Source organism: Anabrus simplex, chromosome 1, assembly GCF_040414725.1.
Source record: "Anabrus simplex isolate iqAnaSimp1 chromosome 1, ASM4041472v1, whole genome shotgun sequence".
Lineage (NCBI taxonomy): Eukaryota > Metazoa > Arthropoda > Insecta > Orthoptera > Tettigoniidae > Anabrus > Anabrus simplex.
Window position 1 is genome coordinate 492,723,088 of NC_090265.1, and position 27,185 is coordinate 492,750,272.

The 27,185-nt window shown below is 39.1% G+C and overlaps 1 protein-coding gene across 2 annotated transcripts in view; it reads right to left on the bottom strand.

Moving 5' to 3' along the window:
* Positions 1 to 27,185, bottom strand: part of swm (Zinc finger protein swm) — a 503,429-nt gene that overhangs the window by 379,534 nt on the left and 96,710 nt on the right. For both annotated transcript variants that reach the window (XM_067135328.2, XM_067135327.2), the window contains exon 6: positions 3,351 to 3,514. In XM_067135328.2, the coding sequence (XP_066991429.2) occupies positions 3,351 to 3,514 (164 nt within the window). The remainder of the gene's footprint in view (positions 1 to 3,350; positions 3,515 to 27,185) is intronic.

Sequence of the window (27,185 nt, forward strand, 5' to 3'; positions counted from 1 at the left end):
TACTGTATCGCAAAACCAACATCAGATTTTGCCGGTGTGTCTATTTCAAGTGTTTGCATTGCACGAAAAGAATTATCCACCACCGGTCGTGTTACTGTTCAGTAAAAAGAGACCACGTGTGAGAAGTGTTTTAAGCCCGTATTCACCAACGTCGGTAACTTCTGCTGTTGCAAGCCATCCACTTCATGACCGTATCAATGAGTACAACCAACGAATTAATTTAAAAACCACCTAATGAATACTTTATTTCCAAAACTCGGATATGTCATTATTTCAGATAACGTTCACTTCCGTATTCACCACAGAATTTAGCATCACGGTTTACCAAAACTAAGTTTTCGCTTCAATCTGAGTTTGAACTGCAAGTTTTTCATACTGACATACAGAAAACAAATGACTATGTGCTGCCGCCACTATCAAATTGTAAACAAGTTTTTGATTCCATTCGGGGTTTGCAAATGATTTGCATAAATTATGTCCGCTATTGAGCAGAAATGAAGAAAGAAGCCTAATATGACTTTCCAAGAGAGTGAATTGTTATTAAACTTGGTGGCAGAAAGCATTAACAAAGGGAATAAGAAAACCAATTATAGCCTATACATTGTACGTCACTCAAAAAATAAGGCAGTATTCCTTAATTCCTCATTAAAAGTCACCCAGTCGTGTACCGTACGAGATATCAGCTATAATCAAGAATTCATTTTAGGCCTACCTATGTGTTTGGGAATTCCAGGTTATGTTCGGAAGCTTTAGATAACCTAAAATGTGTCTGAAAATCAGAGTCGTCGTAGTCTTGGAAATACGTCGCATGTTCTTTTATCCATCTAGGACGTTTATTAAGCATAATCTTGATCATATTACTCGTCGCTGTGATTTTATCTTTCATTTAGATATTCCAGCCGCCTGCGGGCGTTAGATGTGGAGTGTGACGAAATTGTAAGTAATTTAGGAGAGGATTCTAGTGATGCAAGAGACGACAAATCTTCCCATTTACAGGGAAATGAGCCTATTACAAGTTCAGATTAATGAAATACCTGTCACGTAAGTAGGCCTACTTGCTCATTTTCATGGAAAATATATTTCATAGCAGTGATATTTGCATAAAGACCACGTGAACCTCGCAGAGTGATACGAAATATTTGTTTATGCCTACATTACTCTTTCAATGGAAGGAATTTTACATCATTTCATTTTTTTTTTTTTTAATTAGGGTGTGGGCATTATTTGACGGCGGGGATTATTCTGGTAAATACGGTATATAGTACGTCCTATACATCAATCTTTTGCTTCTTCGAGGGACATCCTTGCTCTAAACCAGGCTTCTGATACTTTTCAGAAATGCTCCTGCTTATCTTCCATGCTCGATTATTTCCTTATCATTACCTACACTTTCCTCTATGATACTTCCCAAGTACATGAAACACTCTGCCTTTCTAAGCTGTTCCCCTTCAAGCATTATCCCTCTCATAGGTCTCTCCTTCTTTCTAGTTTTGATCATGATCTTGCTTTTTTGTCATTAAATTTCATTCCTTTTTGTTCCACCTCATCTTCGCATGCATCTAACTGTTCCTAGATATCCTTTTCCTTTTTTCTCCCCAGATTAAAAAGCCATCTGCAAGCATCATCACTTTTACTTTTTGTTCCCTAATTTTCCTTGCCACTTTTGTCATTAACTCATCCATTACTACAATGAAGAGCAAAGGTGACAGAGCACTTCCTTGTCTTAATGCATTTTTTCTTTCTTTCTCAAAACAGTCTCTTCTCTCTCCTCCTACTTTCACACTACTGACACTCCAATGGTACATCTCCCTCACACTTTCTCTTGTCTGTTTCTCAACATCTTTCTTCTGTAAAGTTTCCCATAACTTTTTTTTCTGCACACATGATCATATGCTTTCTCAAAATCTAACAAGGCCATCAGTAGATCTTTACCCCCCTCATAAGGATGCTCTTGCAGTTGTCTTATTAAAAATAGAAGGTCTACTGCGGATCTTCCTGATCTGAAGCCATACTGCTCTTCTTTTCCTTTTCTTCCACCATCTTTCTGATTCTATTCTACAAAATCCTCTCAAATACCTTTGTATAGTGACATATCAATGTGACTCTCCTATAGTTTTTAAAATCTTTCCTATTCCCCTTCTTGAAGATGGGTATGATTATCCCCTTCTTGCAGTCTTCAGGGGTCTTCCTCTCCTTCCATTCTACTTTCAACACACGATAATGCCATTGTTTCCCCTACCTCTCCTGCTGTCCTCATCATCTCAATGCTCACTTCATCTAAATCTGGGGCTTTCATCTTGTCCAGTGCTACTTCCACTTCTCTCCATAATTTTTTCTTTTCCCATGTTTCTTCTTTCCTTCATGCTTATACTTTTCTCCTCAATGCATCCTTCTGGGTTTAGTAAATATTCAAAATACTCCTTCCACATTCCTGTGAGTTCCTCTTTTTCCTGCACTTCATTTCCATCTATCAGTATAAAATCCTCCCTCGTGCCTTTCCTCTTAATCTTGACCATTCCATACAGTACTTTTTTATTTCCTTTGCTAATCTTTTCCCATCATATCTGCCCACTTTTCCATCCATTATTTCTTCTCCTCTGATACAACCTTTTTAGCATCTTCCTTTTTGGTCTGATATTCTTGTCTCGTCGTATCCATAGTCCTCTGTTGAAAGCACACTCTAAAAGCTTTATTCTTCTCCCCAACTGCCACAATTGCAGTAAAGAAAAAATTTGCTAAATGTACATAGACAGCTGAAGGATTATTTCCAGAATCTGTAACGTTTGTAAAGGCTGTAAAACCACTATTATATCCCAGGAAAATATTTAGTTAGAAATGATGCAGAATATTTTGTTAAACCATTCTTTTTCAGTGTTCAGGTTTTTGCCGTTAAAAAGTTTCATTAATTTTTATAACCTTGTTTCAGCGGAGACCTCTCGTAACAGATACTTTTCCCAGAACCGATGGTGTCCATAGAAGAGAGGTTCAACTGTATTTTTTTTTTTTTTTATTACTACAAACACTGTCAAGTTTTTATTAATTTCACTGGCTAGACTGAACTGGACACTGACACTATTTAACCAAAGATCTTTTACATGCCAACATCTTAGGATATGGAGTACTGAAGGGACTTTTTACTACCCTTCCTCTGGCAGGTTTGAACCTATGACCTTCCGCCCAGAGACCAAGACACTACCATTGATCCACAGGATAGATAGAGATAACAAAAGACTAAAGGTAAGTAAAAATTGTGATAATCCAAATGAATATGACAGTATGGGTAGATGAAATTGGAAAGTTATATCTCCATTTCATTCACATACATACCTGCATTTACAGAAAACACTTACCATTGGATCTTGAACGTGACCGGGAGAGTGAAAGTCTGGATGGAGGAGAGCGGTTTCTATAGCGACCACGATGATTATACCGTGGTGAGCGAGATCGCGACCTTGAATTGGCTGTGCTTCGAGTGCGGTTGACAACAGGTGAATTAGAACGAGACCAGCTGCGTCTGTAAATTAAACATTAAGAATTTTAAACTAGTTTCTCTCAAACCCTCACCAGTTTGTTCTTAACAAGACAGGTGAAGTTAGCTATACACCGACTGAATGTGTACCACATAACCAAGGGGAGACTTAAGTACTATACACACAACTTCTTTGCAATGCCATTAAGCTTCAGTATATACCTACAGAATAAGCTTAATTTCCACTAGGCCCACATATGGTTACCTATCAACTCCTTCAGAACCACCATGCATAATTATGCACACTGATTTTGAAGCCTATATTAGGCTGTAGAAATGATTTAAAAGCCTCAAAGTGTGGTGTGTTATACACAGCTGTGTAAATCAGGTAGAGCAAATTTTGGCACTTGTGCAGCCATCTAAACAGTATAATATGGAACTACCATACATTGAAGAAATCATGTCTGGACATAACTCAGCTCAGCAAAGTAAGGGTACAAATTCTGATTATTTTATAACATATTTGGGGATACTGATCGTGTCCTATAACTTGTGATATCTGTTGTGTATAATGAAGGTGTCTATTAATAATCTAAATATGTCTTCCTTGTATTTCCCTCGGAGATTCCAGTTTTCCCTGAATTAAATTTTGTGGGACATGGTACATAAGAGACACTGGGACACAGTGTTGGAGGAGGAGGGGTGGAAAGACCGAAGAAAGTGGAGAGGAACCATATTTGCTAATACCCGGCTACAGCTGGATGAAGGGAAATGTTGATGATGATGATGATGATGATGGTGGTACATAAGAGTGATGCTCAAGTACGTTTATCATATTCTAGAATCATGAAATATATTTTGCAAAAACACGTACAATGGCATAAAGAACTTGAAATAAATGTATCGTAAGTCAAACAAGCTACACTTATCATAAAGTGCCAATCTGTGAAGTGGGTTATGAGTAATCCCATCACACACTGCCACTACAAGAAACCCTACAACCCACTAAAATGATTCCGTTGCTCCCATCAAGCCATCAGTCACCCACTCTTCAAACTAACACCTGTGTTCATCACATCGTGTTCATCACATGTTGAAACTGGCGTGAGTGAGTTTGCCAGTTTATAAGCATGCTCGTAACAAAAACGTATGTGTTAGTGTTCAGAAACTCAGGAATAAAATCCCAGCTCCTTTAGCAAATGGAAGTGTCGTTCAAATATGTACATTGGTCAACTAGCGAGCATAGAAACAAGCATCACTGACACATTCCATTCTCTGTAGAATTCTTTTCTGTGATAATTTCACTTTTCTATAATTTTTTTACAAGTTGCTTTACGTTGCACCAACACATAGAGGTCTTATTGTGACGGTGGGACAGGAAAGGGCTAGGAGTGGGAAGGAGGCGGCCGTGGCCTTAATTAAGGTACAGCCCCAACATTTGCCTGGTGTGAAAATGGGACCACCACGGAAAACCATCTTCGGGACTACCGACAGAGGGAATCGAACCCACTATCTCCTGAATACTAGAGACCGGCCGCACTTAAGTCACTTTCTATAATAATTTCTCCTTAACAATGAGGTAAAATCCCTAATAATTATGGGCAGTGCATAGTAGTTTGCACCTCTATGTTATGTAAATTACGTGGGCAACTTTTAAGACACTGGGTGTTTTAAAAAGAACATTAAGAAGATAAGAGTTACTGTCTTTTTTAATTTATAATACCTCAAAAAAAGTTTTGCACCATTTGTAACTTTCGTGTTTGTGAAGGATGTTCGCATGACAGACATCCAAACGACGTGTAACGCTACCTGTTAGCAGATGTGAAGGTAATCTACACAGTATTTATGGACGTAGCACGCCACTCAGAAGTGTGTGCTGTTACTGTCACCTGTGGACACAACACGACAAGAGCACATTTGTGTCCTGTGCATTATACAAACATGCCTCAACAAGCTATTAACACTTTTGACCTTATGCGCATAGTGACACTGCATCAGCAAGGCCTCTCTTTGAGGGCAATTGCCGGCCTGGTTGGTGTACACCATAGCGATGTCAGAACATACAGTACAGCCGCTACTGTGCGACACAACATGTTGAAGATCACCTTTCGAGTAGTCATCTGTGGTCAACAATAGCAACTGACGACCGTTACATGCGAATTCTGGCTTGCAAGAACCCGGCAGACACTGCTTCATTGCACAGGGTGGAGCAACATCATACTGAGAAGCAGAATTGGAGTCTCAAGTTCAATAGGTGTCTGTGTTGTGCCTGCAGTTTTTTCTTGACATCAATTGCGTTATGCTTGACATATAGTGTATATTTGCATCCCAACAATTCCTGGGGTCAACAGCAACCTAGAATCCCAGAAATTCAGGCAGTGCAAAACATTTATTGAGGTATTATTATAATTCAAGTTTTGGTTTAATAAGAACAAGGCAATTACAAATTAATGGGGGAAAGATACTATCTACGAACATTTAGCATCAAAATAGACTTGTAATTATATTATCACTAGCTGCAGTACTCAGTGATGTCAGGATAATTTTTGAATCACAATATAATTATTAAATTAATGTTGTAATGGTCCATCTTTCAATAATATCATACGCAATATTTTGTTTACATGAACTAGGCACTAGTTTCGGCCTGGGCTGGCCATCTTCAGCCTTAATATAAAACAAATGAACAAATATATGCAATTGACATTTTTGAAAGTTAACCTTTAAGATTTCCATTACCTGTTAATTAGGTGTAAAGTGAATTTTATATAATTCCTTATTGAGAAATTGATTGCTATCTTATGACCTATTACGTAGTTTTAGAGTTATTTAGAGATGTTTGATTCCAAGTTTCTGATTTATCTTTGTGGAAACTCCAATTGCCTGAGAAGTATTTGACCGTTTCAAGAAAACAAAAAAAGAAAAGTGATAACTATATGTATCTACTCGTCATGCTATAGATATGATGTACACGATTCCAACTACCATTGAGACTGTCACCAATCAATCTTGTGACCCCAAAAGCATTGGATTCAATACTAATCTCGGTCATTTTAGACTATTTACTTTGAACCCCATCTCAGCCCCCGTTCCAATGGAGGCTGAACGTGTACATAAACGGTATCCAGATCGTCACAATACACCTCAGCGACACATAAACAATGGATTCGACATTATATTCTATTATTTGTACATCTCATCCCCTTCCATTCCCCACCCATAGCGGTGGATGGGATGTTGCATTTTCATAGTGGTTTTTCGTTTTACAGATGGCAAGTCATATATGCACAAAGTTTCGTTGAGAGCTATTCCGGAACATATGCACATACATCCATGATCTCGGTTATTTTTACATTAAGTTTCACCCCTTCACAACCTCCATTCTGACTTCGGCAGCAGTATGACTTAATCGGCATTCACAGTGTCATAGTTCAACTTAGCGACTTTGTAACCAATGGATTCGAGATTAACATTGGTCGTATTAGTTTATTTTTATTGCACTCCTCCCCTAAAAGTGCTAGGCATGTTTTACCACCACAGTATTTGTCATATAGTAAGTCATACGAGTACCAAGTTTAGTTGAGAGCTATTTTAGAACATACACACATACCATCCGTAATATCGGTAATTTGGGATATTTTCTCTTTCACCATTCTCAACCCCCATGCCGATGGGGACTGAACATGGACATTAACGACAAACACATTGCCACCATTCATCTCAGAGAACCCGAAAACAAAGTAATCTACATTAATATTGGTTGCCGTCTATTATTTTTATATCTCACCCCTATTTCTGTCATTTCTGTAATTCATACCTGCCTCTAGAGGTGCTAGGGTGTCTTATTCGGATAGTAATTTTTTTCCAGATAGTATGTCATATGTCTACCAAATTTGGTTCAGAGGTATGCTAGAACACTTGTTACAAGCCCATGTCAAGGCTAGGAAGTGGAGGCCTCGTCCACACATGCTAGAGAGACATCCATGGTTCATCCACATGGCTGATACGGTGGTTCAGGTAAAGTGGGGCTGGTGATTGAGGTGGAGGCTCACTGCATGGGGCTGGAACCAACACATAACTTTGCTCTACGTAGCCTGGACGAGCCGCAGATTGGGAAAGGGGTGATCGCAACCTAGGGGGAAAGTCATGGCTGTGAACTCAGTCATGACAATGCCAAGTGGAGACACCACGTGAGTAGGCGTTCTGAAGGGGGAACAAACCTGGCTAGGTTTGGGCTAGGGGCGGAACACTGGACGGACGACTGAGGGGCGTGGTCGCTGCTATGGAGAGCCTAAGCTGCGGGAGGACAATGTCTGGCTGTATGCCTCACCACGGATGGTGAGAACGACACTCAGGACCCTAGCAGGGGCAAAAATCCTACGATTGATTGAAATATGGATGCTTATAAAGAACCAATTTCAAAAACTTTGACATCAAGGGAAGCCATGGAAGCTCCAGTAGAGCAGATCCGGGAGCAAGCCTAAGATGAAAAAATGGAGACAGAAGTTCCAACTGAACAGGCTGTCGCCAACAAAAAACAAGAAATGGCAACAGAAGCTCCATTAGAGCAGACTGCTACCACAAACAAACCAGGAACGTCCGTAGAGACAGAACTGAAGATTTCTGCATCGGATATAACAGATTTCATATCGACAGATCACTCGCAACAGTGCATACTACAAGGAAAGGAAGAGAGTGAGGAAGGAAGACAAAATAGCAACTGGAACTTGGACGGAGAAGAAGCCAAGGAACAAGGATCGGTGAGAGGCTATCCCACCCTGACAACGCCCAAAAGGCCAGGTCGGAGAACAGGACGCCATCAAGTTCAGCTACAAAACTGCCCGCCAAGAATCAGAAAGAAGAGACGGTCATGTCTTTTCGGAAAGACAAACTTCAATCAAGGTAGCAATAATACCTAAAACCTTTCCTGATGGGAAACTGAAGGAGGAAGATAGCGCAAATGAAACCGCTGTCGGACAGATGCCTTACAGGCTTCAAGTCTCCAAGGCTGGAGAGTGGAGCAATGTTACTGATCTGTGCAAATCCAGAAACTAAAAGCTGGTTGGAACAGACAGAGGCCAATTGCAATCCTTGGAAAGGGGAGAATTTGGAGGTGGCAGAAGCCAAGTAGGTGCTGAATACTACAAAGGTTATCACCAAGTTCCCTCCTCCATTTGACAAGATAAAGAATGATTATGTATTTGTCAGGATACATCAGCATGACACCAAACTTCTGACGAAAGAGTGGAGAGTGCTGAATGCAACAACTACTGATGACACAGGAAGGACAATTGTTTTGGCCCTTAATGAAAGAGATTTTGAAGAGCTAAAGGAGAGAGGCCTTAAGGCTAAACTTGGACTTGGGCAGATCAAATTTCAAGTAATTAAGGGAAAAACAAAACCTAACATTGGCAAGGATGGTACTGAGAGCTCTAAAGGCCAACCTACAACATAAAAAATCAGCTGTGGCCTATTTCGTCAGGAAGTTCAAGTCCGAGGCTATCGATGTGACTCTTATACAAGAGCCATGGGTAGTTAAGGGCAGAGTAATAGGACTGGCGGAATCTCGAGGTAAGCTAATGTACGATACTACATCGAATATGCCTAGAACATGTTTACTTGTGACCAGTAAACTAAAATGCCTTCTGTTGCAGGAACATTGTTCAAAGCATATGAATAATAACACAGTAAAGGTTTCAACCTATTCAATACTAAGATGTATTTACAATATTTTAAATTTCATGGAACTAGTTTCAACCCACCTAGGGGTCATCATCAGCCATGTTAAAGCATAAACAACTCTTAATGTTAAAAATTAAATAATTGAAAAAGAGGTTCAACCTATTCAATACATAAAAGAAAGAAATGTAGTGATTACATTCTTATTTAATAGTAACTATAAATGGGACCGGTTTCGACCCTAGTCCAGGTCATCGTCAGCCGCAAAAACATGTAAAACAATGCATATGAAAAAGAAAAAGATTAAGTGAACTCTGGATCGGTATAAGATGAAACATAAATTAACGATGGGGGTAGAAATTGTGAGTCACTTAAAAGAAAACAGTACGTAATATTAAGAATGGTGACTTGTGCAGCCAGTCCCTGCTATGAATGGTGTGAAAACGTTGCTCATAGGGTTGGTTGGTGCATGCATTTCAGTGGACTTGGCAGACTGATATGTAATAGCAACTTCTGGCTTGGTGAGGAAAGCAACGGGAAACTACCTCACTCCTCATTTTCCTAGTACGCCTCTTCAGTGATGCCTAGGCCATCTATGACAGCTGATGGCATAGCTGTTGAGGATCCAACCAGCCTTAGGGCTGAAGACTGAACATACATACAACTGTTGCAGTGCCTTTGTCAGCTTTGGTTACGATGACTTTGTTGTCTTTAATTTTCTTTTTGAGGGCGTATACGCGCTTTTGTTCAGCTATTTTTTCTCTATTATTGAGGTTATTTGCGGGGTTGGTTAAATTGGAGAGGATATTGTTCAGTTTCCTTTTAACATCGGTTCTAACCTCATTTTGTGTATCTTCCGGCATTTTGCTAATGGCTAGCTCTGATTCTTTGATCACAGTAGCAGCTATGTTGAGGCTGTTCAAATTGGGCCAGTTGTGTTTCGGTCCTTTGGATAAAGTTGAGTGTTCAATTTCACTTAAGGGCATGCTTGATAAATTTACGACAGCTGGATGAAACTGCGAACAATCGAACGTGTTTCTATTGGAGTTTCTAGTTTGATTGTTATGTAGTTGGGAGTTTTTTAGCCTGAGTTTATTCTCCAAATATGACTGTTTTCTGGCTAGTTCGTGGAATAATTTGTTCTCTACTTGTTGATAGAAGAACTGAGAATTAATATCTCCACGCGCAGTATCCACTTTCTTCTTAACCAGAAATTCAAAAATAACTTCACATCCAACAATCAACAATGCTGCCGGTCAACACAGCTTTAATACACCAACTGCCTAATTTCTCTGCTTAAGCTGATCAGTGTCAAGCCGACTCAGCATATAAAGAGTACCACTTTTTACTCTCCAGACTTTATAGATACTTGTATATATTTTTATATTGTTATATGTGTCATTTTACATTGTATTCTTTAGTACGAGAACTACTGATATCCATGAGTGTATAATTTTTACAACACTAAGCACCCCATTTGTACTTTGTTCCAAACTTCTTAGTATGTATATTCCTCATATAATTATTAATTATTACTCACCTGTACCATACTAACATTTCTCATTTCATTACCAAACTTCACTTTATAAATTATAAATCCAAACGATTCTTACCATTAAAATAACATGTTTTAGGATTCGCCAAGAGTTGTTTATGCTTTAATATGGCTGATGATGACCCCTAGGTGGGTCGAAACTAGTTCCATGAAAAATAAAATATTGTAAATACATCTTAGTATTGAATAGATGGAAACCTTTACTGTGTTATTATTCATATGTTATTCTCAGTTCAATACGGACCAACAACATGAAATTCATAACCCTTGATTGTTCAAAGGACGTAGTGGCGGCCAAGATAAAACTTGGAAATTGGGAAGGTCCCAGAGAAATAACCCTAGACTCTGCATACCTCCCATATGACTCAACGAATCTGCCCACATCAGAAGAAGTTGAGAACCTAATTTGCAAAGCAAAGAGGAAAGGCGAACACCTAGTCCTTGGAGCAGATGCAAATTCACACCACACGGCACGGGGCAGCACAAACTGCAATGCAAGAGATGAGTCTTGTTTATTATTGGAACTGAGTTGATGATACTAAACCTAGGAAACAAGCCTACATTTATAAATAAAAATCGTAGGGAGGTAATAGACATTACACTAAGCACTACGCATATTGCAAACTTTATTAAAGACTGGAAGGTGCTGGAGGAACCATCATTGGCAGACCACCAGCACATCCGATTTGCAATAGATGCGAGACTGTGGGATTGAGATGTACAGAGACCCAAAAAGAACTAACTGGAATAGATACAGAAACGTTCTAGGGAAGGCTGTACAAAAAATTCCAACTAACGTGAGAGGACAGAAAGAATTAGATGAGGCAGTAGAACTACTAGAAGAGGCCATTATAGACTCATTCCAAGGACAACCCTGTTTGAAGAAATGCTGACGGTTAGGGCCACCCGAGGCTGTGCTCAGGGAGAAGTTCATTCTCCTCTGCTGTGCCACCTCGTGGTGAACAAAATCATAGCTATGCTCAACGAAAAGGGTTTCTATAAACAAGGATACGCAGATGACCTAGTGATTGTGGTACGAGGTAAGGTGATGAGTGTTATCCAGGACATCATGCAAAGATCACTCAACCTTGTGGAGAACTGGTGTCGGGAAGAACAACTATCAGTCAACCCGAACCAGATAACTCTGGTCCCTTTTACAAGAAGGAGAAAATTAGAGGGAAAGAGATCACTGAAGCTCTTTGTAAAAGAACAGGCACTGCACCTAGATGTAGTGTTAGATAAAAATCTAACCTGGAATCCACATATAGAAAGGAACATAACCCAGGCCAAGAACTTGCTGTATGCATGTAAAAGAGCCATTGGGAAGATATGGGGCCCAAGACCATCAATGGTAATGTGGAAATTCACAATGATCATTAGACCGTTGATGGGCTATGTTGCAATCATCTGGTGGCAGAAAGTAAGTCAAGGAAACATCGGCAGTAGATTGGATAGCCTACAGAGAATGGCATGCATAGCCATAACTGGGGCTATGAGAACTATGCCGACAGAAGCCTTGAATACTTTACTAGACCTCCTATCACTATGCAATTTCATAAAAGGACAGGCCAGAATGAGTTCATATAGACTGGCACAATCAGAGTGCGGAATGCACAAAGACCCAATCTAGGACACTGTAAAATTAACAGAGTAATAACAGCGGAAGTTCTACATATGCCTTCTGATCATATGATACCAAAGTTAAACTTTGAAAAACCGTTTGACACCCAGATAATAAAAATAGAAGACTGGGATATCAACAAATGGAAGACTGAAAAAGAAGATATAGTGTGGTGGACTGATGTCTCAAAGACTGTGGATGGCACAGGAGGCGGGATCAACGGGGGAAGACCTGAGATATCAATCCAGATGAACCTGGACAAACACACTACAGTCTTTCAAGCTGAAATGATAGCTATCACAACATGTCTTGAAGAAAATCTGAAAATGAACTATAGGAATAAGAACATTTTCATTTTTATGGACAGCCAAGAGGCCATTAAGGCACTAGAGGCAATTGAGATAATATCCAGAATTGTCTGGTATTGCCACTCACTTCTCCTGAAGCTCTCAAAGTACAACATTGTCAAAATAATATGTGTACCAGGGCATGCAAGCATAGAGGGAAATGAGAGGCAGATAAACTGGCCAGGAAAGGGGCAAAACACATTTTGTAGGCCCAGAAACTGTATGAGGGATTTCCTATGGGCAAGCCCATAGAAACAAATGGAAAACTGGGAAAATACTCCAGGAGGCAGGCTTGCAAAGGAATTGATAAAAGGACCAAACAACAAGCATACTAAAGAACTGTTGAAACTCTGCAGAGAAAATATAAGATGGGTAGTAGGACTGTTGACAGGACACTGCCATCAGAAAAAACACCTACTGTACATAGAATTGGAGAAATAAGAGACAACATATGTAAGAAATTCAATGAAGCAGAGGAATCAGCTGAACACATACTTCTCGAATGTGAGGCGCTGGGTAGAATCAGACTCTCCCCTCTAGAAACTACCAGGTGAAGAGAGGAAAAAGTCCAAGAAGACCCAATAAGAACAACCTGCAGCTTTGTGAAGCGAGCAGGTATATCTAGGTGGAAATGAAGGGAAAACATGGTCAACGCTCATTAGGAACTAATATTTAGAGGCCCCATTAAGAAAAGAAGAAGAGGAAGAAGCAGCAGATGCTAGAACACACACACGCCAAATCTCGGTCATTTTAGACATTCTTTTTCACCCCTCCTAACTCCCATTCCGATTGGAAATGAACTTGACTTAAAAGGCATTCAGAGTGTCACAGTTCATCTCAACGACCCCGAAAACTATGGATTTGATACTAATATCAGTAGTTTTTAGTTATATTTATATTTCACCCCCTCCCCTAGGAGTCTTTGGGGTGTCTTGCAGCCTCAGCATTTTTTCCAGATAGTGCATAATACGGTATTGGTACCAAGTTTAGTTGACAGTTATGCTGGAACATACAGAAACAGGAACGATCCGGTCATGCCTACAATTGCCCGTAATTGAACTGGAGACCGCACGGACTGTTTCATAAGTATAAATTGTGCGCCTTGTAGTCTGTGACCCAACATATGCTACTAGCAAGCTCGACTGCAGCTTGCCAAGGCACGACCGCGATGTCACCAAACACGTGGCCTGCATGCCAAAAGGAATGATCTAGAACCTTTTTTTCTATCTCCACTTCCTGATGAGAAAACAGCAAATGGACAACAGGATCATGTAGCTGGCAATAACAAATACCTCGTACTCAAATTTCAATATGATAGCTATATTACTTATGGAGATATTAAGATGTTAAAATATCGGGTGATACCCATGATGTTCGCGCACAGGGTCAAGTTTTTGTATAAAAGGCTAGCCTGGAGACTTAACAACACACAGCGACCGACAGCAGAGACCGGTAGAGGTCTGCTGCATGATGTAGTACCGGCGAGTATGCTTTCACTTAGTGCGTTTCACTTAATTTCAAATGCCTGCAAATTGAAACTCGGAATCAGTGAGGCACGGCCTAGGTGAGAACTTTGACTGTGAAAGCAGGGTAAGTTTATACTCTTAAACTTTTTGTCCACTTCTAAAGGACTTCAAAGATGTAGCATTCAGACACTTCAACATATTACGTTGCATGCTCGAAAACCCAAGTATTATACTTTGTTTAATGGGACATATTATTTTTGTGCCGTGTACTACAGAACTGTAGGATGCTAAATGGTTTATTTTGTCACCTATTCAATACATATGAAGTTTATAAGATTATTTACAGTATAACAGTCGGGCGGGAAAGGGCATAGTGCTCGGCGTCAATGTTTTTAACAAAAATTAATGCCAATGGTTGGTAACTATACAGTAAATTTACATTATCCAATTGAACAGTTGAGATTTCCAGTTTATATACATATTTACAAGAGAGCAGCTTCTCTTTTGTTAGAAATCATCACAAGCAAATTATGCTGCTTTCCTTTGGATCTCTTACAGTTCTCACATTGAGTAAACCTGGCATGTAGAGATGGGCACTATCGACTGATAACTATCGAACTAGTCGATAGTTTAAACTATCGTAACAGTAGACTGCTTTAAAAAACTAGTCGACTGAATTTAGTCGCATTCCCGTCACGGATCTCCCAAGTTTTGCTCTCCAGTCAGCACTACTAAACAAGTCGACTGAATTCAGTCGCACTCCCGTCACAGCGAACGGAACTATCGGTTTATGGTCACTTCGGATATGTAATTTATAATATGTTAACTTTATAGGTACCTACTTAATATGGCGATTTTCTCTTATCGTTTATGTGCTCTTTATTTCGTTGCATATTTGTTTATATTAATTACGTTATTCATTTATAAGGCATAACTATAATCTAGAAAATACATTAGTACGATAGTGTGTTTGGCTATTCTCGTATATATCTTGATTGTGTACTAGCCTACAGCAACAAGTTTTACATATTATTGTTAGCATTGTTCAGGAATAGAGCCTCATTGTCGTCTTTCTATGTTTCACTGTCCATTTAGCACCAAGAAAGGCCATTCGTATGATGTTGGTTCGTATTAAGGGCATCTCTATATTTGTTAGCCCCGTGTACGGACGAGTGCATAAACCGGATTTTAATCTGCGCAACTGTGAATTCCTCGATAGTGTGATTATATAATCCGGGATTGGGGTATGTGCCCAAGGTACAGTACTATTGTGGCATTTGCCAGGAATGAATGTAGAAACCCCCATGGAAAACTGGTATCCGCTGTCCGTGAATGGAATACGGAACTGGGATATCCAGGTGGTGCAGCTTCTAATTCCTAATGTGGAACGAAGTGGACTTCTTGGCTGCGAACGTGGGTCCCTTTGAATAAATTTGTAAGTCACTCAATATAACATTAATTTTTTTCTAATGGGTGTCTATACAAGTGATTTCTAATTATTGGTAAATTGCGTTAAATTGAGTCGAATTCGTAAAAGTACGACTCTCCACTTTTGATACGGAGAGTTTCGACTGGAAAAATTTGAATGTTTTTCATGGAATGACTACTTACGTGATATCAAATACAGCTACTGTATTTGGTGATATGAATACTTTCATTCGACTGAAATCATTCGACTGTTCAGTCTTCTCAACAGGAAGTAATGAATACTTTTGTTTGACTGAAAACATTTGACTATTCAGTCGATAGTTCGAAGGGACTATCGCCCGAGTAGTCGATAGTGGTTTTCAGTCGATAGTGCCCATCTCTACTGGCATGTATCCCATTCACTGGAACTATACTCTATCTGGATCTTACCAGAGACGTCTTCTCCTTTATATCCTTATACACCCACTAACACCCTCAGAACCATGTGAAGAGATCTGTAACCTTTCTTTACAACCTTGTCTATGTGATTATCCCAACGAAGATCATTCCTTATATAAACACCAAGGTACTTACACTGATCCCCATGAGGTACTATCATCCCATCAACACAGTAATTAAAACTGAGAGGACTACTCCTCTCTGTGAAACAATCTGACTTTTCATCCCATTTACCATCATACCACTGACCTCTTCTCTTTCCACTCACATACCTGCCAACTTTACAAAACCAAAAATCAGGAGCTTTTGATTTGAAAATCAGGAAAAATCAGGAAAAACAATTGGTCATAATTGCTTATTCTACATGTCTTGCGCAATACAGTACTACGATATATTTATAACACTTATTGTCTCAAAGCCCGACTGCTGCTATTCGAGGCTATAAGGCTAAAAATTACACATCTCTATTCCCTCACAGGAAGTATGTGAGTGAGATGACCAGTCTCCAATAAGCCTACTGAAAATAGTATGAACTCAGGGCTCCACATGTGTGAATCAGTCATGCACTTAGATGCCATTACTTACTGCAGCATCAAGCGCCCGCGTGATTATGCGAAGATTAATGCTATTTGGATCAAATAACTATCTGATGTACCCTCCTTCGCTATGGAATTCTCAGAAAGACTGTCCTTATAGTTTTCCCAACTGAAGTCAACATGTCATTACAATGACGCCAGTATGAATGTCGCAATTAAAAGCAATGCTTTCATAAGAAATATTCGATAAAATGAAAACAGCACATTTTCTCACTTCTAGCGAAAAGTACTACTGTGTTAATCTAAAGGGCCCTTTACACGTTCAGAGTTGTCTGCACAGACCACGTTTGCAACGACCGTCTGCACATCTGGTCTGCACTGTTCACGCTGCGTTCACACGTTCCGAACATTTGTACAGCTTTCGCACAGTCCTGTATTTCTAATCGAGACGAGCGCAGGTAGTATGTCCTGACCATGGCCACATTAAGTCAATTAACTTACAAAGTGGTACTTCTGTCTAGTGTTGTTATTTCGGAAGTTAAAAAGAGTAAGAAATCACAACGTAGAAGGTGGACAAAAGACTGGCTTCTACAACACATTTCGCTTTCGCACGTTGATCTTTTGAAGGAGTTAAAATTGGAGAAAGATGACTAGTTTAACTACTTGAGAATGGACGAAGAGACATTCTTAGTGCTGTTGCAGTATGTCACACCGTGTATAAGGAGAGAAGACAGTGTAATGAGAGAATCGATAAGCACTTTAGAAAGACTTGTAGTAACATTGAGGTTTCTAGCAACGGGAAAAAGCTATGCCGACCTTAAATTTGCTGCCATAGTGTCTCCTTCATCTTTAAGCCACATCATTCCGGAAACATGCCGTGCTATATATGACGTTCTAAGAGAGGAATATTTAAAGTGAGAATTCAAAGGCATTATTTTGCTTACATAAAATAGATTGCGTGTTCCTTCCTCAGCTGCTGGAGTTCCGTAGCTGTAAGTTGAGTGCATTCATTCATTCATTCATTCATTTATTCATCCATCCATCAATAATAAGGGCTCTATTTTCATCTGGTGGTTATCCGTGACAGGGAGAGAACAATAGCGGTATTTATTGGGTCATGCAAATATGCATGAATACAATTCAATCTTGCAATCATTCATTCATTTATCTATTCAAGCAGTCATTCACAATGTGTATTGTAATTGTAGTATAACTGGATCAGGTACAGAATTGTGACATGAAGCACTAATTGAACTCACGAAGTGTTCAGATAGGCCTGCATGTTGTCCTAGATCATATAACACTGTTAACATCTAGGACGAAATGAATGAATGAATCAATTAATTAAAATACAATTTCAAGATTGGGTGTAAATAGTTAGTAGGCTTAATTTTAATGTTTAATATCATGATAGATGGACAAGTTGTGATAAGGAAATGTTAGTTTAGAAACTAATGCATCATATTGCGCGTTTTCTTCACTGTGGACACTGTATTCTTTCCTCTTGATCTTCCAAACACTTGGCAATGATTTATAGAGTTCTATGAATTAAATCATAAATGTACGGGTACAATTACGCGAATCTTGGGCAAACTCACTCATAGCTGTTTCTGTATTGAGAGCAAACACTACGCTGCAGTACAACACTACATACACGCTCCCAGACGGAGGACTGTGCTATCTGTCTGCAGCGTTGTCTGCGTAAGCTTTACACGCTCAGACTTGTCTGTGCGTGGTCTGTGTTAATTCAAACTCCGCCAGACTTTGCACAGGCCGAACACAGACCGCAATACAGACCAAAATTACGGTCGGCGATTCATTTACACGCAACGACTTGTCTGCATAAACACGGTCTGTACAGACACATCTGTGATGTCTGAGCGTGTAAAGGGCCCTTAACAGTTCAAAGTTTCAGAGTTAGAACGACCAGGCTGCAGACAGCCGTGAACACTCCTGTGTAATTATTCCGTATAAGTGTGCACAATGCTCATTCAAATCACTACCTCAGAGTAGGGATCGAATAGCTGGAATACTATGATGATCCAGTGTGTTACGTACCAGTAGTATCAGTAAATTTACACAGGAATGCCATGCTAAAGAAGAGAAGAAATCTAACTCCCCACTCCCCAGCTTCTTCCCGCCAATATTCAGGCAGGCTGTTATACTCAAAATGCAGCAGTAATCCCATCTAGCGTAGATAAATGGCAGCAGAATACACAAAAGCACATCACAACAAACAATGGTCAATGTAATGTTATTGTTGATCAATTTTATGAGCTTTCTATATTGGCGGCCTTCACTTTAGTTTTCTTCCGAATCTGTGATATTAGAGCATCTAATGTAAAGTGAGTCGTCCTTTCTTTCATGACTCCCTCTTGTGTTATTATTCAAGCGATAGTTCCTTCACGACTTTTTTCTCATTCTTATAATCATCTTCAAAATTTAATCACCATCACCACCAATATTATTATAGTCAGAATGCTACAATTGAATAAGCAAATTACCACAAAAATTATTTATTCTATTATTACCACCTATTTAATACAAGCTACATGGATGAAATCTACATAATACTATATACACTTCTCAGGGACATGTTTCGCCCCTTGTTAACGACACTATCAACCTGTAGGTAACCTTAAGGTCAAATGTCTGATACATTATCTATTCATACATGGATTAACGTGTAACACACTTTTCATTGTAATCCATGTATGAATAGATAATGTTTCAGACATTTGACCTTAAGGTTACCTACAGGCTGATAATGCCCTTAACAAGGGGCGAAACATGTCCCTGAGAAGTGTATATAGTATTATGTAAATTTCATCCACGTAGCATGTGGCTTGTATTGAAATAGGTGGTGATAATAGAATAAATTATTTTTGTGATAATTTGCTTAATTCAGTTTCAATACAAATCAATCATGAGAATTGTCTCTTGCAAAACTGAATAATAAATAATCGGAAATTGCATTCTCTGTAACTCTTGTTATGTAGTACTTTTCAATATGACCACTAAGATAGGTAATTAAAAATTAAATTTTTGGCACCTTCCCCTAAACTACCATTTCGAACAGAGTTAATAAAATTATTTATAGCATAGACTGTAGTTCCTTATTCCCTGACTTAACATAAAATTCTGTTCGCCATTTTCTCGTACCTCGACGCTGATATGGACTTAGAAAAAAAAAAAAAAAAAACATGAATATGTCTGTTATCATAGTCGGTACAGTAAAAATGTATCAGACGTAAATGATAGGAAATTTAATAATATATAACTTTAGTTATGTAGTATTTATCGCTAGGGCCAATAATAACATAAATATTTGAGAATTAAATTTTAGGCCTTCTCCTAAACTACCATTTCACTCAGCGTGAATAAAATTATTTATGGCCTAGATTGTAGCAACTTATTCCCGGACGTTATATACCGATTTTCATTAAATTCTCTTCAGCCATTTTCTCGTCATGAGCCTGCGTACGTACATGCATACAGAAAGACAGAAATTACAGAAAATTAAAACGGGCATTTCCCCTTGTTACTATGGTCACGACCGGTACGGAAATATCATTTTTAAATTCTGAGCAATGTACAGGCAAAACTGTTATTTTATTTACATTGAGATAAATTAAAATTATGTCAGAATTGTCTCCAGATGGCTCCTATAATCTCTAGAAAAGCCACTAGTCGTTATCACTGAAATTATGTCACTAAGTTACTAAGAAAGCGACTAGTCTCTAGAATCGACCAAAGAGGATGGAATCTACTAGACTGATGTGAACGAACACGAACATAGCACACGAGAACGAGAGATTTACAATCGATATACGCGTCGCGATATACAGGTTTCAATAAACATCGCACATTCGCGCACATTTCTCGCATTAATAAACGTCGATATTTCGTTTGAAAGCGGCCAATGGGCGAAAGAATTCCGGCCACTGGCCTAAAAAAGCTGAAATGGCGGGATTTGAAAACTAATGTTCGAAGTTCACTAGAAAATAAGCTAAAATCGGGAGAAAATATAGAATAATCGGGAGGCGGGAAAAACTGTCGAAAATCGGGAGTCTCCCGCCTAAATCGGGAAAGTTGGCAGGTATGCACTCACCAACACTTCAAGAGCATCTACTAACACACAGTCACTTCTCATTCAGTAACCAATACAATTTTTCTTAATTTCTTTTTTAAATAATTTATAGCAGTCATCTCATTTCTCTAACTTTCTCTAGCACCTCAGCATTTCTCACTCTACGTCATTTTTAGACCCAAAATCCTTCCTGTTAACACAGGAAATGTACTTTCACAGAACTAAGTTATAAGAAATGAATCACGGATATTGCACTGAACAACTTGGCTTCGAACTAGGCCAAGCTACCCTGCCACTTCTGTGCTAATACACAGAAAACTTAGCAATACATTAATTTCAGAATGAGTCCAATACAGAACTTCAAAGGTTTAAATTAAGAGAATTTTGTTAATTTTCCTTCATATTACCTCGGTGATATATATGTTTTCAAAACAAAAAACAAGTTTATTAGCTCTCTAAATAAAAGTCCATCACAACCTGCATTATTTAGGTGTAGAAATTGATAATCAAGTATGTACAAAGGTGTTTTTAGGAATGGTATTTCATTTGATCAAGTCTTAAATACACCATTCATCAGGTTTGTCAACAGTACTAGAATAAATAATTATACAGAAACCTTTCATAACCGAAGACTTCAGGTTTGAAGTGCAATTAAGGAAGAGACATGACAGACCCATATTAAAATTTACAAATAATAATGTTATTAGTTTCATGTTCAACTAACTACTTTTATAGTTTTCAGAGATGCCAAGGTGCCAGAATACTGCCCCACATGATTTCTTTAAGGTGCCAGTAAGTCTTACGGACTCGAGGATAAGGGTAATTTGTATCTGAGAACCATCAAATACCACCAGACTGAGCTCTACCCTCAGACCTGCTCAGCCGAACATTATATTAAAAACCTACATTATATTAAATAACTGACTTAGAAGCTACATTGTTGTTTGAGTCATCAGTCCATAGACTGGTTTGATGCAGCTCTCCATGCCACCCTATCCTGTGCTAACCTTTTCATTTCTACATAACTATTGCATCCTACATCTGTTCTAATCTGCTTGTCATATTCATACCTTGGTCTACCCCTACCGTTCTTACCACCTACATTTCCTTCAAAAACCAACTGAACAAGTCCTGGGTGTCTTAAGATGTGTCCTATCATTCTATCTCTTTGTCTCATCAAATTTAGCCAAATCGATCTCCTCTCACAATTCGATTCAGTATCTCTTCATTCGTGATTCGATCTATCCATCTCACCTTCAGCATTCTTCTGTAACACCACATTTCAAAAACTTCTATTCTCTTTCTTTCTGAGCGAGTTATCGTCCATGTTTCACTTCCATACAATGCCATGCTCCACATGAAAGTCTTCAAAAACATCTTTCTAATTCCGATATCAATGTTTGAAGTGAGCAAATTTCTTTTCTTAAGAAAGCTCTTCCTTGCTTGTGCTAGTCTGCATTTTATGTCCTCCTTACTTCTGCCATCGTTAATTATTTTACTACCCAAGTAACAATATTCATCTACTTCCTTTAAGACTTCATTTCCTAATCTAATATTTCCTGCATCACCTGCCTTCATTCGACTGAACTCCATTACTTTTGTTTTGGACTTATTTATTTTCATCTTGTACTCCTTACCCAAGACTTCATCCATACCAATCAGCAACTTCTCAAGATCTTCTGCAGTCTCAGATAAAATAACAATATCATCAGCAAATCTCAAGGTTTTGATTTCCGCTCCTTGGACTGTGATTCCCTTTCCAACTTTCTCTTTGATTTCCTTTACTGCCTGTTCTATGTAAACATTGAAAAGGAGAGGGGACAAACGGCAGCCTTGCCTCACTCCTTTCTGGATTGCTGCTTCTTTTTCAAAGCCCTCGATTCTTATCACTGCAGCCTGATTTTTATACAGATTATAGATAATTCTTCGTTCTTGGTATCTGATCCCTATCATCTTCAGAATCATAAATAGCTTGGTCCAATCAACATTATCGAATGCCTTTTCTAGATCTACGAATGCCATGTACGTGGGCTTGTCCTTCTTCATTCGATCCACTAAGATCAGACGTATAGTGAGGATTGCTTCACGTGTTCCTACATTTCTTCTGAAGCCAAATTGATCTTCTCCCAACTCAGCTTCAACTTGTTTTTCCATTCTTCTGTAAATAATACGTGTTAAAATTTTGCAGGCATGAGATACTAAACTAATGGTGCGGTAGTTTTCACACCTGTCAGCACCGGCTTTCTTGGGAATAGGTATAACAACATTCTGCCGAAAATCGGATGGGACTTCTCCTGTCTCATACATCTTGCACACTAAATGAAATAACCTTGCCATGCTGCTTTCTCCTAAGGCAGTCAGTAATTCAGAGGGTATGTCATCAATTCCAGGTGCCTTGTTCCTATTTAGGTCACTCACAGCTCTGTCAAACTCTGACCTCAAAATTGGGTCTCCCATTTCATCAGCATCAACAGCCTCTTCATGTTCCAGAACCAAATTATCTACATCTTTACCATGATACAACTGTTGGATATGCTCCTGCCATCTTTCTGCTTGGTCTTCTTTCCCTAGAAGTGGCTTTCCATCTGAGCTCTTAATATTCATACACCTAGATTTCCTTTCTCCAAAGGTTTCCTTGGTTTTCCTCTATGCAGCATCTACCTTTCTCAGTATCATACAACCTTTGACATCCTTGCACTTCTCCTTCAGCCAGTCTTTCTTAGCTACCTTGCACTTTCTATCCACTTGATTCCTTAATCGCCTGTATTCTTTACTGCCCTCTTCATTTCTAGCATTCTTGTATTTTTGTCGTTCATCAATCAGGTCTAGGATCTTCTGAGTTATCCACTGATTCTTAGTTGATCTTTTCTTCCTTCCTAACATTTCTTCAGCAGCCCTACTGACTTCATTTTTCATGACTCTCCACTCTTTCTCTATAGTGTTTCCTTCAGCCTTTTCATTTAGTCCTTGTGCAACATGTTCCTTGAAACAATCCCTCACTCTCTTTTCTTTCAACTTGTCTACATCCCATCTTTTTGCATTCTTTCCTTTCTTCAATTTCTTCAACTTCAGATCGCATTTCATGACCAACAAGTTGTGGTCAGAGTCCAGGTCTGCTTCCTGGGCAAGTTTTGCAATCCAACACCTGGTTTCTGAATCTCTGCCTAATCATAATATATTTGATACCTTCAAGTGTCTCCAGGTCTCGTCCACGTATACAGCCGTCATTTGTGGTGTTTGAACCAAGTATTGGCAGGGAGTAAATTATGATCAGTGCAGAATTCAACCAGCCGACTTCATCTTTCATTCCTTTGTCCCAATCCAAATTCTCCTACTGTACTGCCTTCTCTTCCTTGGCCTACCACTGCATTCCAGTCTCCCATCACAATTAGATTCTCGTGACCATTTACATATTGTATTAAATCTTCTATCTCCTCATATATTCTTTTGATTTCTTCATCATCCACTGAGCTAGTAGGCATATAGACCTGCACTATTGTGGTGGGCATTGGTTTGGTGTCTATCTTAACGACAATAATTCTTTCACTATGCTGGTCGTAGTAGCTTAACTGCTGCCCTATTTTCTTATTCATTATTAAACCAACTCCTACATTTCATCTGTTTGATTTTGTGTTGATAATTCGGTAGTTGCCTGACCAAAAATCCTGTTCTTCCTGCCAACATACTTCACTTATACCAACCACATCTAATTTTAGTCTATCCACCTCCCTTTTCAGATTCTCTAACCTACCACAATGATTCAAACTTCTAACATTGCACGCTCCGACTCACAGAATGTCAGTATCCATCTTCCTGATGATCGCCCCCTCTCATGTAGTCCCCACCCGGAGATCCGAATGGGGGACTGGTTTACCTCCGGAATATTTTACCCGGGAGGAAGCCATCATCAGTACATCATTCATACAGAGAGAGCTGCATGTCCTCAGGAGGTAGTTAGGCTGTAGTTTAGCGTTGCTTTCAGCCGTGTAGCAGTATCAACACGGCTAAGCCATGTTGAGTATTATTACAAGGCCGTATCAGTCAATCATCTAGACTGCCGCCCTTGCAACTACCGAAAGGCTGCTACCCCCCTTTCGATGAACCATTCGTTAGTCTGGTCTCTCAACAGATACCCATCCGATATGGTTGCACCTGCGGCTCGGCTATCTGCATCATTGGGACGCGCAAGCCTCCCCACCGCGGCAAGGTCACTTGATTCGCAGAGCTACATAAAAATCAATAAATTGATACCACATTAAACATTTAGCTATCCCTAAATTTGGAGATAATTTAGCCTGATGTATGTTTAGTCATCAGCCCAAAAGCTGGTTGTATCCTCAACAGCTCTGCCATCAGCTGTCATAGATGGCCTAGGCATCACTGAAGAGTTGTACTATGGAAATGAGGCGTGAGGTAGTTTCCCACTGCTTTCCTCACTGAGCCAGAAGTTGCTATTACATATCAGTCTGCCAAGCCCACTGAAATGCATACACAAACTGACCCTATGAGCAACAGTTTCACACCATTCAATGCATGGACTGGCTGCAGAAGGAATTACATTACTAGCATCGCTCATACCTGTCACTTTCATAGTGTCAAAGCCAAGTATAAGACAAAGACAGATCAATGAAAGTAACAAAATTGCTCTAGCCTATACCAGACGACGTAGTGCACTGTAAACACTAGGTCCCGCCAGCAAAGGCACAGTCTGATATAAGAGAGTGAATTTTAAAAGTTTAGGAAAAATCCAAATCATCAAGGCTAAATTTCTTTTAAATTTTCCTTTGGTGTGATGTGAAATGACCAGGAGGAGAACATCGCCTACTATACAAAGATCAACAGCATGCATGAGTTCAAGGTAAAAATATTTTAAAATTAATCTTTGCAACTCAAGTACTGGAATTCAACTGACTGTCTAAAAAGAAATGACATTTGCTTGTCTCAAGAGAAATGACAGTTACTCATTCACTTTAAAAAATGAAATGTTTAAACTTTCCATGGACATGTTCATGTTACTATTTCATGTTACTGTATTTCTTACAATCCAAGACTACCCTGAACGCAAGACGGACCCCACTTTTCCATCAAAAAAATTAAATCTAATACTGCATTGGAAAGTTCTGAAAAATTCCTCTCTGTTGCGCCACTTCGCGAGCCCACATTCGTATCACATCTCGTGTTATGGCCATTTCCTCCTTGCATTTTTCATGTACAGTCCTCACAATTTCATCTTCAAACGTCTTTAACCCTCGAACCGGTAGTTGAAATAGCTCTAACCGGTGGGCGAGCACCTGATGTATGTCACTGACAGATGTATTATTCACAGAATATGCACATATAATACATCAAAACATTCAGCATGAACTGGACTATTTGAAAAGTGGTTTGCATTTACCCTCAACGTATTTTTTTTAAATTTTGTGCCCCTTTAAAAGCCTCTTCAAAAAATCAAAAAATCTTTTTTACACAACAAATATAATTGACTAATCTTTTTTCATAAACTTTATATACATTTTGACGAGAAATTAATTCTGATGATAGGCATGCAAATTTTAAGTGAATAGTGTTAATACTTCAGGAATTACTCAATAAAAAGTATGGTAGTTGATAAAGCTCTACCCGGTGGACGTTCATAACCTAGATCAGGTGGCACAACACATCCATTCTGCTACAGTAGACCTTGAATTTACAGATGCATTTAATTCTAATACAATATTTTCATCATTTAAATACAAAAATGTAGCCATCGTGTGTGCATAACACACAGTAAACAATGAAAGCAAGTCACAACAAAATTAACACGTGCTTCAAAACTGTGCGAATTGCGACCTTCATTTGTTTCAAAGACATTGCACATAAATAGATGTATTTAAAAACGAAACATTCCACATTCCAAGGAGAATCTGCCATCTAACAGAAATATTCACAACTTCTTCTAACTGTATTTACCGGTAAAGTCGACCTGACGATCTATCGTCAGCAGCAGTTGAGATAGGCGCACACCCGCCGATCTATCGTCAGCTACTGGTTCGAGGGTCAAAGCATCCATGCTGTGGGCCACCGAATGGCTTTCTTGTAGAAGCGATCTTCGCCTTTAAACCAACGCCGAACACTGACTTTAGTTATGCCGTATTTCCTTGCAGGTGCACAGTATTTCCTCATTTTAGGTACTAAATAACCATTAACTTAAAATTTGCATCATTGAAAACTTGCCAGTAATATCTGTTCCTGACATGTCTCTACAATACAACAATCATAATGTAAATATTCCTGTCTATAAAGATGTTACTTCTACTAAGCATCAGGTGAAACTGGCTGCTGTTAAAGACATATTTCTCGCTTGCCAACTTCAGGGCTAGCGAAGTATTATAAAAACGCACATGTTGAATGTCAAAGAGTTTCGTGTGCAGGCAGGGGGTGAAGGAAAGCAGCGTGGTAACTGTGATAGCTGTCAGTGGTGTTTATTACTGTTAGGTCACGAATGCAAGATGACCGTTGATTTTTCACATGAAAACTGAGGAAAATACGTAATTTTGGATTCGGAGATATATGGTAC